The sequence below is a fragment of the Melanerpes formicivorus genome, unplaced genomic scaffold (genome assembly GCF_026170545.1).
Source record: "Melanerpes formicivorus ecotype bairdi unplaced genomic scaffold, bMelFor1.0.p_v2 SCAF_34, whole genome shotgun sequence".
Classification (NCBI taxonomy): domain Eukaryota; kingdom Metazoa; phylum Chordata; class Aves; order Piciformes; family Picidae; genus Melanerpes; species Melanerpes formicivorus.
Genome location: NW_027142386.1, coordinates 4,488,195 through 4,504,234, shown reverse-complemented (window position 1 = coordinate 4,504,234; position 16,040 = coordinate 4,488,195). Strand labels below are relative to the sequence as shown.

Below are 16,040 nucleotides of genomic sequence, written 5' to 3'. Positions count from 1 at the left end.
ATCCAGAGGGACCTTGACAGGCTGGAGAGGTGGGCACAAGCCAACCTCATGAGGTTCAACAAGAGCAAGTGCAGGGCCCTGCATCTGGGTCAAGGCAATCCCAGGCACAAATACAGGCTGGGCAGGGACTGGCTGGAAAGCAGCCCTGAGGAGAGAGCCTTGGGGGTGCTGGGGGAGGAGAAGCTCAACAGGAGCTCTCAGTGTGCACTTGCAGCCCAGAACGCCAACCAGAGCCTGGGCTGCAGCAGGAGAAGTGTGGCCAGCAGGGCAAGGGAGGTGATTCTCCCCCTCTGCTCAGCTCTGCTGAGACCCCACCTGGAGTACTGCCTCCAGCTCTGGAGCCTCTATTGCAAGAGGGATGTGGAGGTGCTGGAAGGTGTCCAGAGAAGGGCCATGAGGATGAGCAGAGGGCTGGAGCTGCTCTCCTGTGAGGACAGACTGAAGGAGTTGGGGCTGTTCAGTCTGCAGAAGAGAAGGCTCCGAGGTGACCTCATTGTGGCCTTCCAGGATCTGAACGGGGCCTACAGGAAGGCTGGGGAGGGACTGCTCAGGATCTCAGGGAGTGATAGGACTAGGGGGAATGGAATGAAGCTGGAGGTGGGGAGATTCAGGCTGGAGGTGAGGAGGAAGTTCTTCCCCATGAGAGTGGTGAAGCCCTGGAATGGGTTGTCCAGGGAGGTGGTTGGGGCCCTGTCCCTGGAGGTGTTTAAGCCCAGGCTGGATGAGGCTCTGGCCAGGCTGATCTAGTGTGGGGTGTCCCTGCCCATGGCAGGGGGTTGGAACTCGATGATCCTTGTGGTCCCTTCCAACCCTGAATGATACTATGGTACTATGATTCTATGATGCTGAGTCACAAAGTGCAGCTGCTTCGCCCAGGCTGGGGGCAGAGTGCAGCCCTGAAGAAAGAGCCTTGGGGGTGCTGGGTGCTGAGCAGCTCCCCAGGAGCCAGCAGTGCCCTCCTGGAGCCCCAAGGGGAAGTTTAGGCTGGAGGTGAGGAGAAAGTTCTTCACTGAGAGGGTCATTTGTCATTGGAATGTGCTGCCCAGGGAGGTGGTGGAGTCCCCATCCCTGGAGGTGTTCAAGAGGGGATTGGATGTGGCAGTTGGTGCCATGGTTTAGTACTGAGGTCTGTGGTGCCAGGTTGGACTTGATGATCTGTGAGGTCTCTTCCAACCTTTGTGATACTGTGAAAGGCAGCTGTGTGCTGGGCTGCAGGGCAGGAGAGGGGATTCTGCCCCTGGGCTCTGCTCTGCTCAGACCTCACCTCCAATCCTGCCTCCAGCTCTGCTGTCCCCAGCAGGAGAAGGACACAGAGCTGTGGAGTGAGGCCAGAGGAGGCCACAAAGATGCTCCATGGGCTGGAGCAGCTCTGCTGTGAGCACAGGCTGAGGGAGCTGGGGGTGTGCAGCCTGGAGAAGACTGTGGGGGGAAGGAAAAAATATTAAGGAGAAAGGGAAAATACTGGGGAAAAAATGGGGAAAGGGGAAGACTGGGAGAAAAGGAAGAAATTGGGGGGGGAGAAAAAATGGGGACTAGGAAATGGGGGAAAGAAGGAACTCCATAGAAAAGTACAGAGCAGCAAGGCTGCTCCTTGGCTGCTCCCCCTGGCCTCAGCGGCCCCCCAGGTTGCTGCAGGTAGGAGCAGGCGGCCGGGCAGCGGCTGCGGGGAGCCTTTGGCGGGGGAGAAGCCAGACCCGGGGCTCCTCGTGGAGCCGCGGAGGCTGCTGGGAGCTGTACGCCTTGAGCCCTGCTGCCCTTCCTCCGGTGACTCCGACTCCCAGCAGCCTCCGCGGCGCCACACGTGATCTAAGCGAACCAATCACAAGCGAGCCGCCGCCATTTCGGGGGCGGAGCTCTACTCGCCCTCGCGGTGGGTCCGGGCAGGGAGCGGGGGGCGCGCGCCGCCGCCCAGGTACCGGGAGGGGGGGAGCGGGGGGGAACCGGGCCCTCGGGGCAGGAAATGACATCACAGGGGGCGGGCGAGGGCGCGCGGGGGACGCCGGGAAGCGGCGGAAATAGCGGCAGGCTGCGACGTCATGGTGACGCCACGGTAGTGACGTCAGCGCGGCGCAGCGGGGAGTGGGCGAGCGGGGGGCGGGAGGGGGTTGAGGCTGGCCCGGGGTGGCAGGCGGGCACCGGGGCTGCGTGCCAGCTGACCGGGCCGGCAGGAGGCCCCGCGGGGCCTCTTAGCCTTCCTGTCTGCCGGGGGGGGGTGTCCGGGGAGCCCCCAGGGCGGGACCGAGCGGCCCTGGGCGTGCGGCTGGCGCCCGAGGGACGGGAGCCCCGCAGAGCCCCCACGGGCACCGAGACAGCCTCAGGAGGTTCACCGGAGCCGAGTGCCAGGTCCTGCAGCTGGGCCGGGACACCCCCCGGTACCCATCCGCGCTGGGGATGCAGGGCTGGGGAGCAGCCCTGGGGAGAAGGCCTTGGGGGTGCAGAGCTGGACAGGAGCTGGCACCGAGCGCTGCCTGCCCAGCCCCAGCCCCAGCCTGGGCTGAGCCCCAGCAGTGTGGGCAGCAGGGGCAGGGAGGGGATTCTGCCTCCCTGCTGTGCTCTGCTGAGCCTCCCCTGCAGCACTGGGGCAGCCCTGGAGCCCTTAGCACAGACAGGGAGCTGGTGGAGAGGGCCAGAGGAGGCCACAGCAGGGCTGGCAGGGCTCTGCCCAAAGCTTCAGCGAGACCCTCCCAAAGCTTCAGGTGCCAGTGGCTCCTTGGAGCTGAGGAGAAGTCCCCAGCTCAGTCCCCAGCCCGGGGCAGGACATGGGGGCGATCAGCCCCATTTCTGTGCTCTTCACACAGGGCTTTCTCCCTGTTACTGCTGCCCTGGGCTGTGATTCCCACGGTGGTGTCTCTCAGGTCAGCTCTGGCAGCTGCCTGGGGGGCTCTGGGAGTCCCCACCCATCCCCCAGCCACCTTCAGTGCCTCCCACATCCTTTGGTTAATGTTATTTAAGCCCATGGCTTGGGCTGTGAGGCTGCCCCTGCCAAATGCTCCCTGCTTTAGCCTCATTTTTCTTCCTCAGACTGGGAACTAGCAGGTGCCAGGGTGGAGGTGTCAGGGTCTGAGGCTTCCAGGGTGTCCATAATGGACCTGGTGGAGAGGGCCAGAGGAAGCCACAGCAATGCTGGAGGGCTGGAAGGGCTCTGCTGGGAGGCCAGGCTGAGAGAGCTGGGGTTGTGCAGCCTGGAGAGGAGGAGGCTCCAGGGAGACCTTCTGGTGGCCTTGCAGGACTTAAAGGGACCAAGAAGGGAGCTGGGGACAGAGTTTTGAGCAGGTCCTGTTGTGACAGGCCAAGGGGGGATGATTTTAACTCAAAAGAGGGAGATTGAGAGTGGAGAGGAGGAGAATGTTTTTGATGTTGAGGGTGGGGAGAGCCTGGCCCAGGCTGCCCAGAGAGCTGAGAGCTGCCCCATGCCTGGCACCATCCCAGCTCAGGTTGTTCGGGGCTGTGAGCAGCCTGCTGCGGTTGGGGATGTCCCTGCTGGCTGCAGGGGGCTTGGGCTGGATAGCCTCTGAAGTTCCCTTCACCCCAAACCACTCTGGCTTTCTCTGCCTTGCCAACCTTACCCCTTGGCACACTCAGACTTCACAGCTCCCAGGAGGTCAGGGGTTGGAAGGGACCTCCAAAGATCTCCCAGCCCAAGCCCCCTGCCACAGCAGGAGCAGAGAACCCAGCCCAGGGCACACAGGAACACATCCAGACAGGGCTGCAAAGGCTCCACACAAGGAGACTCCACAACCTCTCTGGGCAGCCTGCTCCAGGCCTCTGGCAGCCTCCCAGGGCAGAAGTTCCTCCTCCTGCTGAGCTGCAACCTCCTGGGCTGCACTTTCCATCCCTTGCCCCTTGGCCTGTGCCAGGCTGCAGCTGAGCAGAGCCTGTCCCCTCCCTCCTGCCCCCCAGCCCTCAGCTCTTGAGAGACATTGATCAGATCCCTCTCAGCCTTCTCCTCTCCACACTCAGCACCCCCAGGGCTCTCAGCCTCTCCTCCCCAGGCACTGCTGCAGTCCCTTCAGCAGCCTTGGAACCTCCCTTGGACTCTCTCCAGCAGCTCCCTGTCCCTGCTCAGCTGGGGAGCCCAGAGCTGGCTGCAATGTTCCAGGGGTGGCCTCAGCAGGGCAGAGCAGAGGGGGAGGAGAAGCTCCCTGGCCCTGCTGGCCACACTCCTCTGAATGCCCCCAGGACCCCCTTGGCCTTCTTGGCCCCCAGGGCACATTGCTGTGCCCTGCAGCCCTTGCTGCCCAGAGCAGAGGAGGGAGGAAGAAGCTCCCTGGCCCTGCTGGCCGCAGCCTCGCAGCCCTCCCTGGGGCTTGTGCTTAACTCCCCCTTGTGCCCTGGCAGGTCGGGCAGAGGATGGAGCCGGCCTCGGTGAGGAGCAAAGTGCCTTCCTTCCTGTCTGACCTGGGCAAGGCCACGCTGAGGGGCATCAGGAAGTGCCCTCGCTGCGGCACCTACAACGGCACCCGCGGGCTGAGCTGCAAGAACAAGAGCTGCGGCACCGTCTTCCGCTACGGCAGCCGCAAGCAGCCGCCCCTGGACGCCGTCAGGATCGTCACCGGCTCCCCCCTGCAGGTCTACTCGGTCCGGCAGCGGGACCGGGGTGCGGAGCAGCGCGGCTTCGTGGAGCTGGGGGTGTCGGAGACGGCCATCCAGACGCTGGAGGGCACCATCCTGACCCGCCTCAGCTCGGGGCGCTGCCACCTGCCCTCCTGCCTGAAGGCTGCCGCCCAGGGCGGGCTGGGGGAGCAGTGCCAGCACGTCAAGCTGGCCCTGGGCTGCCAGACGGAGGCCACCCCGCTGGCCCTCAAGAGCTCGGTGCTGCACTCCCTGCAGGCCTCCCCCGAGACCAAAGAGAGCCTGTGGCGGCTGGCGGCCGAGCCCAGCGGGCCGCTGGTGCAGAGGGTCAGCAGGGACGTCCTGGTGGTCAAGTGCAAGGCCAGCCGCAGGCACAGCCTGGGCTACCTCCACGCCTCCTTCGCACGCAAGCTCGGCCCCAGGGCGCAGGGGGACCCCAAGTTCTCCTGCTCCTGCCGAGCGCTGAAGGCCGGCAAGGGTGGCGCAGCCCAGGAGGAGGGGGAGGAGGAGGAGGAGGAGGAGGAGGAGGAAGCCAAGCCGGCCCCGCGCTGCGTTCACTTCCTGGCCTGCATCTGCGCCTTCGCCAGCGACCAGAGCCTGGCGCAGGAGTTCGCCGACTTCCTCGCCTCTGATGCTGGTGGTGGGTGGGGGGCTCAGGATGCTCAGAGGGGCTTGGGGGGGCACGGGATGCTCAGAGGGGCTTGGGGGGCACAGGATGCTCAGAGGGGCTTGGGGGGGCTCAGGATGCTCAGAGGGGCTTGGGGGGGGCTCAGGATGCTCAGAGGGGCTTGGGGGGGCTCAGGATGCTCAGAGGGGCTTGGGGGGCTCAGGATGCTCAGAGGGGCTTGGGGGGGCACGGGATGCTCAGAGGGGCTGGGGGGGGGCTCAGGATGCTCAGAGGGGCTTGGGGGGCACGGGATGCTCAGAGGGGCTTGGGGGGGCACGGGATGCTCAGAGGGGCTTGGGGGGCTCAGGATGCTCAGAGGGGCTTGGGGGGGCTCAGGATGCTCAGAGGGGCTTGGGGGGCTCAGGATGCTCAGAGGGGCTTGGGGGGGCACGGGATGCTCAGAGGGGCTGGGGGGGGGCTCAGGATGCTCAGAGGGGCTTGGGGGGCACGGGATGCTCAGAGGGGCTTGGGGGGGCACGGGATGCTCAGAGGGGCTTGGGGGGGCTCGGGATGCTCAGAGGGGCTTGGGGGGCACGGGATGCTCAGAGGGGCTTGGGGGGGCACGGGATGCTCAGAGGGGCTTGGGGGGGCTCGGGATGCTCAGAGGGGCTTGGGGGGCACGGGATGCTCAGAGGGGCTTGGGGGGCACGGGATGCTCAGAGGGGCTTGGGGGGCTCAGGATGCTCAGAGGGGCTTGGGGGGGCACGGGATGCTCAGAGGGGCTTGGGGGGCACGGGATGCTCAGAGGGGCTTGGGGGGCACGGGATGCTCAGAGGGGCTGGGGGGGGGCTCGGGATGCTCAGAGGGGCTTGGGGGGGCTCAGGATGCTCAGAGGGGCTTGGGGGGCACGGGATGCTCAGAGGGGCTTGGGGGGCTCAGGATGCTCAGAGGGGCTTGGGGGGGCTCAGGATGCTCAGAGGGGCTTGGGGGGGCACGGGATGCTCAGAGGGGCTTGGGGGGCATGGGATGCTCAGAGGAGCTTGGGGGGCACGGGATGCTCAGAGGGGCCTGGGGGGGCACGGGATGCTCAGAGGGGCTTGGGGGGCACGGGATGCTCAGAGGGGCTTGGGGGGTCCCTGAGGGGCTGGGGGGGCTGATCCTGCCCTTCCCTGGCTCTGCTGGTGCCACCTCGGCTCTTGCTCCTCCCTGCCAGCCCCTCGGCTGGGCTCTGGGGTCCTGCACCCCTCCCTCTCTCAGCAGAGGGCTCTGGGGGCAGGGGGCTGGGTGAGGAAGGGGCTGATGGCCAGCTCCAAAGAGTGGTGGGCAGTGGAGCTGATCAGTGGCTGGTCAGCAGTGGTGCTCCCCAGGGTCAGTGCTGGGAGCACTTCCCTCTAACAGCTTCATCAATGCTCTGGGTGAGAGGATCCAGGCTGCCTCAGGCAGCTGGCACCAGGCTGGGTGGCAGGGAGGGCTGGAGGCTCTGCAGAGGGACCTGTGCCAGGCTGGGTGGATGTGCCAAGGCCAATGGATGAGGTTCAGCAGGGCCAAGGGCTGGGGCCTGCCCTTGGGGCACAGCAACCCCAAGGAAGGCTCCAGGCTGGAAAGTGCCTGGTGGGGAAGAGGCCCTGGGGGTGCTGGGTGCCAGCAGCTGGAGAGGAGTCAGCAGTGCCCAGGTGGCCAAGGAGGTCACCAGCAGCCTGGCCTGGAGTGGGCAGCAGGAGCAGGGCAGGGATTGTGCCCCTGAGCTGGGCACTGGGGAGGCCACAGCTTGAGGGCTGGGCTCAGGTCTGGGCTACTCAGTCCTGTGGGGAGCTCATGGGGACCCCCAAGGCAGGAGTTAGGCCAGCTGGGGGGGTTGTACAAACCAGCAGTCCCCCCTGGATCATCCATCGCTGCCTTTAGGCACCCAAAGGTGAAAAATCCCCACCCTGGTGAGGTAAAATCACCACCCACCTCCATGTGCCCCCTCTGGAAATGCACTGGGAGGGCTGTGGGGCTTCTCTGAGGGGGGTTGGGGGGTCTTGAGGGGGATGTGAGACCCCCATGTCCCCTGGTTGAGGTTCTTTGGGGGACTCAGGCCTCTTTGTCCAGGTCTGAAGGGACTCGTGGTGCCTCCCTTGGTCAGCAGCCCCCAGGCCACCCTGCAGGCTGGGGGGGAGGTGGCTCCAGCCAGGCCCAGGAAGAGGAGAAAGGAGGGGACAGTGCCTGGTGAGTGTCTGTGGGACAGGAGCAGGCAGGACCTGGGGCCAAAAGCCATCACCTGGCTGGCATTACCACAGGAGAGGTGGAGAGGGTTGGGCTTGGTGGTGAGGAGGTGGAGAGGGTTGGGTTTGGTGGTGAGGAGGTGGAGAGGGTTGGGTTTGGTGGTGAGAGGGTGGAGAGGGTTGGGTTTGGTGGTGAGGAGGTGGAGAGGGTTGGGTTTGGTGGTGAGGAGGTGGAGAGGGTTGGGTTTGGTGGTGAGGAGGTGGAGAGGGTTGGGTTTGGTGGTGAGGAGGTGGAGAGGGTTGGGTTTGGTGGTGGGAAGGTGGAGAGGGTTGGGTTTGGTGGTGAGAGGGTGGAGAGGGTTGGGTTTGGTGATGGGAGGGTGGAGAGGGTTGGGTTTGGTGGTGAGGAAGTGGAGAGGGTTGGGTTTGGTGGTGGGAAGGTGGAGAGGGTTGGGTTTGGTGGTGAGAGGGTGGAGAGGGTTGGGTTTGGTGGTGAGGAGGTGGAGAGGGTTGGGTTTGGTGGTGAGGTGGAGAGGGTTGGGTTTGGTGGTGGGAAGGTGGAAGGGGCTGTGGTGACAGCTCCCCATGGGGTGCCTGCAGACCCCCAGGACTTGTGCACTGCCTCCCTTCCCTCCCCCAACCCCTCAGGGGCACAGGCAGGCAGCCCTCTGCTGGCTCAGGACCCAGCTCACAGCCACCCCAGGAGGAGCAGCCTGAAGAAGCCAACTGTCACCTCCTCCCTGAAGAGACAAGGTAGGGCTCAGCCACCCCAGGGGTTGGCACAGGCTGCACCCCCACAGCCCTGGGCTTTGTGCCACCATAACCCCTGGGAGGGCACAGCCAAGCCTGCTCCATCCATGGCTTGCTCTGGGAGGTGGAGCTGGGCTTGGGCACCTTGCTGTGGCTGTGTCTGGTGGAGCTCAGGCTGCTGCTGTGGCTCTGCCTGGCTGTGGCTGTTGGGGGGGGACAGTCCCAGTGCCCTGCCAGGGTGGCTCTTTGGTGGAGCTCTTGATGCTCAGGCTGGCTCTGAGCAGGGCAGGGGCAGTGGCTGTGTCCCCCCAGGGTGGCTCTTTGGTGGTCTCTGGGCAGCCTGCTCCAGGCCTCCAGCACCCTCACACCAAACAACTTTCTCCTCAGGGGCAAACAGAACCTCCTGGCTGCCACTTTGTGCCCCTTGCCCCTTGGCCTGGCCCTGGGCACCACTCAGCAGAGCCTGGCCCCAGCCTCTTGCCCCCCACAGCTCCTTTAGCTCTTGCTGAGCATTGCTCAGCTGCCCTCTGGGGCTGCTCTTCTGCAGGCTCTCAGCCCCAGGGCTCTCAGCCTTTGCTGCTGCCAGAGCTGCTCCAGGCCCCTCAGCAGCTTCCCAGCCTGCCCTGGACTCTCTCCAGCACTTCCCTGTCCCTCTGCAACTGGGGAGCCCAGAGCTGGAGCCAGGGCTGCAGATGTGGGCAGAGCAGAGGGCAGGAGAACCTCCCTCTGCCCACCCTCTCCATGCCCCCCAGGACACCCCTGAGGCCTTCTTGGCCCCCAGGGCACACTGCTGGCTCCTGGGCACCTTCTTGTCCCCCAGCCCTCCCAGCTCCTTCTCCTGGAGCTGCTTCCCAGCAGGTTCCCCTCCCCTGTGCTGCTGCAGGAGGTTGTTGCTCCCCAGGGGCAGGGGAGCCTGCTTGCCCTTCCCTTGCTGCCCCCCTGGGGGTTCTGCTTCCCTTCCCCCTTGCCTTGCAGGCTGCAGCCAGCTGCTGGATGAGTCCCAGGTGTCCCTCTCCTTCCAGGAGTGGCTGGCCAGCGTCACGGAGCGCATCCATCAGACCATGCACTACCAGTTTGAGGGTGAGGCTTTGGGGAGCACCCCTGGGCACCCCCCCAGGCCCTGCACAGCCTCTTGGTGCCAGCAAAACTTCAGCCTGAGGGAGGTGACCAGCAAATGGTTTGCCCCTGGCTTGCCCCTTTGGTTCCCAGAGGTGCTGCTTTGTGTTGGGGCTTGGGGCAGTCCTGCCTGGGATGGACTTGGAGATCTTCTGGCTGCTGGGAGGGGCTGCAGGGCAGCTGGGCCCACCCAAAGGTGGACCTCAAGGCAGCTCTGGAGGAGAAATCTCTGCCCAAGCAACAGGGGAGCGCTGTGGGTGTGTCACAGGAGACAGAGGCACACATCTGCTGGCCTGCAGGCTGGCACTGAGGGACTCTGACAGCTCAGAGTCACCCTTGGGCTCAGTTCATGGTTGGACTCAAGGACCCCCAGGGTCTTCTGCAAGCTAAATGGTGCTTGAAGGCAGTTCTGGTGTCCCTGCATCACCCCAGGAGAGCCAGCAGGGGCTGAAGGCCTCAAGGGGCCTCAAGGTGGACAAGGCTGTGGTGGGGACTGGCTGAGAGAGTTGGGGTTGTGCAGGCTGGAGAGGAGAAGGCTCCCAGGAGACCTAATTGTGGCCTTCCAGGATCTGCAGGGGGCTGCAAGAAAGCTGGGGAGGGACTTTTGAGGGTGTCAGGGAGGGATAGGACTGGGGGAGATGGAGCAAAACTAGAAGTGGGGAGGTTTAGATTAGACTTTAGGAAGAAGTTGTTCCCCATGAGAGTAGTGAGAGCCTGGCACAGGTTGCCCAGGGAGGTGGTGGAAGCCTCCTGCCTGGAGGTGTTTGCAGCCAGGCTGGATGTGGCTGTGAGCAACCTGCTGTGGTGTGAGGTGTCCCTGCCCATGGCAGGGGGTTGGGGCTGGCTGAGCCTTGAGCTCCCTTCCAGCCCTGCCAGCTCTGTGGTTCTGTGCTGGAGCAGGCCCACAGGTGGTGCAGTGCTGGGGCAGCTCCAGCAGGCTGCCTCCTGGGGCTGGCACTGCTCAGGAGGAGCTGAAAGGGACCCATGAGGATCACCAGGCCCAAGTGCCTGCTCCTCACACAGCACAGCAGGATGTGGTGGGAGGGAGGAAAGGCAGCAGCTGCAGGTTCTGCTGCACCATGCCCACAGAGAGGACCTCCAAGCCTCTAAACTCCAGGAGATGCTTCAGTGGGAAGGTGGTCAGGCACTGGCCATGCCCTGGCAGGCCACCCCTGGAGCCTCCAGCTGCAGAGATGATCAAACCTGGGGCAGGAGAGCTGCCAGCAGCCCCTGCCCTGCCCTCACCTGGTGTCTTCTTCACCTCCCCCAGGCAAGCCAGAGCCCCTGGTGTTCCACATCCCCCAGGCCTTCTTCGAGGCCCTGCAGCAGAGGATCTCCAGTGGCAGCACCAAGAAGAGGCTTCCCAACTCCACCACAGGTGAGACACTGCTGAAGGCTGGCAGTGCCCAGCTCCAGCACAGGTGAGACACTGCTGAAGGCTGGCAGTGCCCAGCTCCAGCACAGGTGAGACACTGCTGAAAGCTGGCAGTGCCCAGCTCCAGCACAGGTGAGACACTGCTGAAGGTTGGCAGTGCCCATGGGGCTCCAGCACAGGTGAGACACTGCTGAAGGCTGGCAGTGCCCATGGGGCTCCAGCACAGGTGAGACACTGCTGAAGGCTGGCAGTGCCCATGGGGCTCCAGCACAGGTGAGACACTGCTGAAGGCTGGCAGTGCCCATGGGGCTCCAGCACAGGTGAGACACTGCTGAAGGTTGGCAGTGCCCAGCTCCAGCACAGGTGAGACACTGCTGAAGGCTGGCAGTGCCCATGGGGCTCCAGCACAGGTGAGACACTGCTGAAGGCTGGCAGTGCCCATGGGGCTCCAGCACAGGTGAGACACTGCTGAAGGTTGGCAGTGCCCAGCTCCAGCACAGGTGAGACACTGCTGAAGGCTGGCAGTGCCCATGGGGCTCCAGCACAGGTGAGACACTGCTGAAGGCTGGCAGTGCCCATGGGGCTCCAGCACAGGTGAGACACTGCTGAAGGTTGGCAGTGCCCAGCTCCAGCACAGGTGAGACACTGCTGAAGGCTGGCAGTGCCCATGGGGCTCCAGCACAGGTGAGACACTGCTGAAGGCTGGCAGTGCCCATGGGGCTCCAGCACAGGTGAGACACTGCTGAAGGTTGGCAGTGCCCAGCTCCAGGAGCCTGTGGGGGGCACCTGACTCTCCTCAGTGGTGCCCAGGGACAGGCCAAGGGGCACAGAGTGGCATCCAGGAGGTTTCACCTGAGCAGGAGGAGAAAGTTGTTTGGTGTGAGGCTGCTGGAGGCCTGGAGCAGGCTGCCCAGAGAGGTTGTGGAGTCTCCTGGTGTGGAGAGCTTCCAACCCCCCCTGGGCATTGTGCTGCTGGGCCAGCTGCTGGGGGTGCCCCTGGTGGGGCAGGGGGCCTGGGCTGGGTGAGCAGCAGAGCTCCCTTCCCACCCCCATGCTGGGGTCTCCCCAGGCAGTGTCACTCCACCACCTCCCTCAAGCCCAGGCCCAGCTGAGCCTTCCCCTCAGGACCATCCCAGCCTCACCAAAGCCCTGGAGGAGCTTCAAAGCCATGAACCAAACCACCTGGAGCTGGGGCTGGGGTCAAAATGGGAGAAAAGGCAGCAGAAAGGCCCAGCTGAGGCTGTGGTTTGCTCTTCCCCCTCTCCCTCTGCACCCCCCTGCCCCCAGCTTTCGTGCGCAAGGACGCCCTGCCCCTGGGCACCTTCTCCAAGTACACCTGGCACATCACCAACATCCTGCAGGTCAAGCAGATCTTTGACACCCCTGAGGTAAGGACTGGGGCAGGAGGCCCCCAACAGCCCCACACACAGCTTTCTCATCCTGCTGCTCCCCACCCTGCTGCTCCTCACCCTGCTGCTTCCCTCACCTGCTGCTCCTCACCCTGCTGCTCCCCTTGCCTGCTGCTCCTCACCCTGCTGCTCCTCACCCTGCTGCTCCTCACCCTGCTGCTCCTCACCCTGCTGCTCCCCTTGCCTGCTGCTCCCCACCCTGCTGCTCCTCACCCTGCTGCTCCCCCACCCTGCTGCTCCCCACCCTGCTGCTCCCCACCCTGCTGCTCCCCCAGCTGTGGCTCCTCACGCTGGTTCCCCCCACCTTGGTGTTTCTCCCCCTGCTTCTCCTCACCCTGGTGCTCCTCCCCCTGCTTCTCCCCACCCTGCTTCTCCCTCACCCTGTTTCTCCCTCACCCTGCTTCTCCCTCACCCTGCTTCTCCTCCCCCTGCTTCTCCTCCCCCTGCTTCTCCCCACCCTGCTTCTCCTCCCCCTGCTTCTCCTCCCCCTGCTTCTCCCCACCCTGCTTCTCCTCCCCCTGCTTCTCCTCTCCCTGCTTCTCCCTCCCCCTGCTTCTCCCTCCCCCTGCTTCTCCTCTCCCTGCTTCTCCCTCTCCCTGCTTCTCCCTCTCCCTGCTTCTCCCTCCCCCTGCTTCTCCCTCCCCCTGCTTCTCCCTTCCCCTGCTTCTCCTCCCCCTGCTTCTCCTCCCCCTGCTTCTCCCCACCTTGCTTCTCCCTCCCCCTGCTTCTCCCTCCCCCTGCTTCTCCCTCCCCCTGCTTCTCCCTCCCCCTGCTTCTCCTCCCCCTGCTTCTCCTCCCCCTGCTTCTCCCCACCCTGCTTCTCCTCCCCCTGCTTCTCCTCCCCCTGCTTCTCCCTCCCCCTGCTTCTCCCTCCCCCTGCTTCTCCTCTCCCTGCTTCTCCTCCCCCTGCTTCTCCTCCCCCTGCTTCTCCCCACCCTGCTTCTCCCTCACCCTGCTTCTCCCTCACCCTGCTTCTCCCTCCCCCTGCTTCTCCCCACCCTGCTTCTCCCCACCCTGCTTCTCCCTCACCCTGCTTCTCCTCCCCCTGCTTCTCCCCCCCCACTCTTCTCCCCACCCTGCTTCTCCCTCACCCTGCTTCTCCTCCCCCTGCTTCTCCCTCCCCCTGCTTCTCCCTCCCCCTGCTTCTCCCTCCCCCTGCTTCTCCCCACCCTGCTTCTCCCCACCCTGCTTCTCCTCCCCCTGCTTCTCCTCCCCCTGCTTCTCCCCCCCACTCTTCTCCCCACCCTGCTTCTCCTCACCCTGCTTCTCCCTCCCCCTGCTTCTCCTCCCCCTGCTTCTCCCTCCCCCTGCTTCTCCCTCCCCCTGCTTCTCTCTCCCCCTGCTTCTCCCTCCCCCCTGCATCTCCCAACCTCTGCTTCTCTCTCCCCCCTGCTTATCCCTCCCCTCTGCCTCTTCCTCTCCCTGCTTCTCCTCCCCCTGCTTCTCCCTCCTTCTGCTTCTGCCCCCCCTGCTTCTCCTCACCCTGGCTGTGCCTGTTTGCTGTGTGCTCAGCTGCCCCTGGAGGTCACTCGCAGCTTCATCCAGAACCGGGACGGCAGCTTCGAGCCCTTCCGGTGCCCCCGGGTGGAGGTGGAGACCATCGCCGAGGCCTACGCCCCCCCCCTGGAGAAGCAGCCCCCCATCCGCCCCCTGGAGCTCAAAACCTTCCTCAAAGTGGGTGAGTGGGCAGGCTCCCTGGGGGGGCAGCACCTCCACAGCCCCTTCTGCACCCCTCAGCTGCTGCTCTCCCTCAGGGCAACCAGGAAACATCAGCCCCCCCCCCGCCCCCTACCCCCAAAACCTCAGCCAAGCAGGGGCCGGGGGGGAGGGGACACAGGACAGGGACACAGGACAGGGACAGCCAGGGAGGGATTGGGGGGGGACACAGGACAGGGACAGCCAGGAAGGGATTGGGGGGGGAACACAGGACAGGGACACAGGACAGGGACACAGGACAGGGACAGCCAGGAAGGGATTGGGGGGGGAACACAGGACAGGGACACAGGACAGGGACACAGGACAGGGACAGCCAGGAAGGGATTGGGGGGGGGACACAGGACAGGGACACAGGACAGGGACAGCCAGGAAGGGACTGGGGGGGGACACAGGACAGGGACAGCCAGGAAGGGACTGGGGGGGGACACAGGACAGGGACAGCCAGGAAGGGACTGGGGGGGGGGCACAGGACAGGGACAGCCAGGGAGGGATTGGGGGGGGACACAGAACAGGGACACAGGACAGGGACAGCCAGGAAGGGACTGGGGGGGGACACAGGACAGGGACAGCCAGGGAGGGATTGGGGGGGGGACACAGGACAGGGACACAGGACAGGGACAGCCAGGAAGGGACTCGGGGGGGACACAGGACAGGGACAGCCAGGAAGGGACTGGTGGGGGGAGGCATACAGGCTAGAGCCACCCAAAAAGGGCCTGGGGGGACACACACAAAAGGCCACAGGGACACCCACACATAGAGTGGGGAGGGTGTAGGGCAGGCCAGGGCCACCCAAGGGTGGCTTTGGGAGGAGTGGGGGCAGGGGAAGGGCACAGGGCCAAGCAGGCAGGAAGTGAGGGGGGGCGAAAGGACCGCGGGACCCCCAAGCATGGACTGGGGGTGTGGGGAGAGGGGACACGGTGCGGGGGAGAGGGGACATGGTGGGGGGGAGAGGGGGCACCCACCCGAGGTCCCCCCCCCTCCCTGTGCCCTCCCCAGGCCACACCTCCCCTGCCCAGAAGGAGCCAACCCCCTTCATCATCGAGTGGATCCCCAACATCCTGCCCCGGGCCCGCATCGGGGAGCTGCGCCTCAGGTTCCAGTACGGGCACCACGGCACCCCCCAGCCCGGCTGCCAGCCCCGCCCCGCGCCCCCCAGCGCCCCCCCCCGCGCTGGAGCTCAGCCCCCTCCCCGCCATCACCTTCCCCTGAGCCCCCCCCCCGCCCCACGGCCCGCCTCCCCCCGCCGCAGGGGGCAAACCCCGCAGCGACCCCCCCAATAAAACCAGAGCTTGCTGCCGGCCCTGAGCTCCCTGCACACGGGGGGGGGCTGGGGGCAAAGGGCGGGGGGGGGCTGCACTCGGGGGGACACACACGGGGGGGCTGGGGGCAAAGGGGGGGCTGGGGGCAAAGGGCAGGGGGGGGCTGCACTCGGGGACACACACACTTGGGGGGCTGGGGGGAATGGGGGGGGGCTGCACTCGGGGGGACACACGGGGGGGGCTGGGGGAAATGGGGGGGGGCTGCACTCTGGGGGATACACACACGGGGGGGCTGCACTCTGGGGGACACACACACTTGGGGGGGCTCCCACTGCTGGGGGGGCTCCCACCAAAGCAGCACAGCCTGCTGGGGCTGCAGCCAACACTCAGGGGTTGGGAGGAGGGAAGGGCACCTAGGGGGGCTGGGGGGGCACCCAGGGGGGCAGCACTCACCCACAGGCCTGGAGGGGGGGGCCTAAGCCACACCTGCCCCCCCCCCCCTAAAAAAAATGGGGTGGGGGATCCCCACTCTAAAGTCCAGCAGCAGCTGCCAGGTCCTGGGGGAAAGAGCTGGGGGGGGGGGGAGGGGAGAGAATATGGGGGGTCTCAGGGGATCCCAGCACCCACCCAGGCAGCAGGGACGGGGGGGGCACCTTCTCCAGCAGCCGGGGGGGGGGCACCTTCTCCAGCAGCCATGGGGGGGGGATAGGGGCTGGGGAGGCCCAGCCAAGACCCCCCACACCCCCCCAGGGCAGAAGCGGGGGTGGGAGTCTGCAGGGGTCCTCAGGGGTCTGCAGCAGGCTCCTAATAGCTCCCAGTAAGGATCAAGAGGCTCCCAGCAGGCATCCAGGAGCCCCCAGGAAGCAGCAGGATGCTCCCAGCAGGCTCCCAGTAGGGATCAAGAGGCTCCCAGCAGGCATCCAGGAGCCACCAGGAAGCAGCAGGATGTTCCTAGCTGGCTCCCAGCAGCTCCCAGTAAGGAGCAAGAGGCTCCCAGCAGGTGTTGCAGAGGGCAAGGGGCACTGCCTGGCA

The 16,040-nt window shown here is 65.5% G+C and overlaps 1 protein-coding gene across 1 annotated transcript; it reads left to right on the top strand.

Moving 5' to 3' along the window:
- Nucleotides 1–1,841: 1,841 nt before the first annotated feature.
- On the top strand, nucleotides 1,842–15,054 carry CUNH2orf42 (chromosome unknown C2orf42 homolog). Its single transcript, XM_068156575.1, is given in 10 exon segments — nucleotides 1,842–1,912; nucleotides 4,339–5,212; nucleotides 7,271–7,387; nucleotides 8,032–8,136; nucleotides 9,109–9,213; nucleotides 10,520–10,627; nucleotides 11,912–12,012; nucleotides 13,546–13,711; nucleotides 14,746–14,875; nucleotides 14,877–15,054. Coding segments are annotated over 9 exon segments (1,776 nt in total). The 5' UTR covers nucleotides 1,842–1,912; nucleotides 4,339–4,350; the 3' UTR covers nucleotides 14,959–15,054.
- Nucleotides 15,055–16,040: the final 986 nt, after the last annotated feature.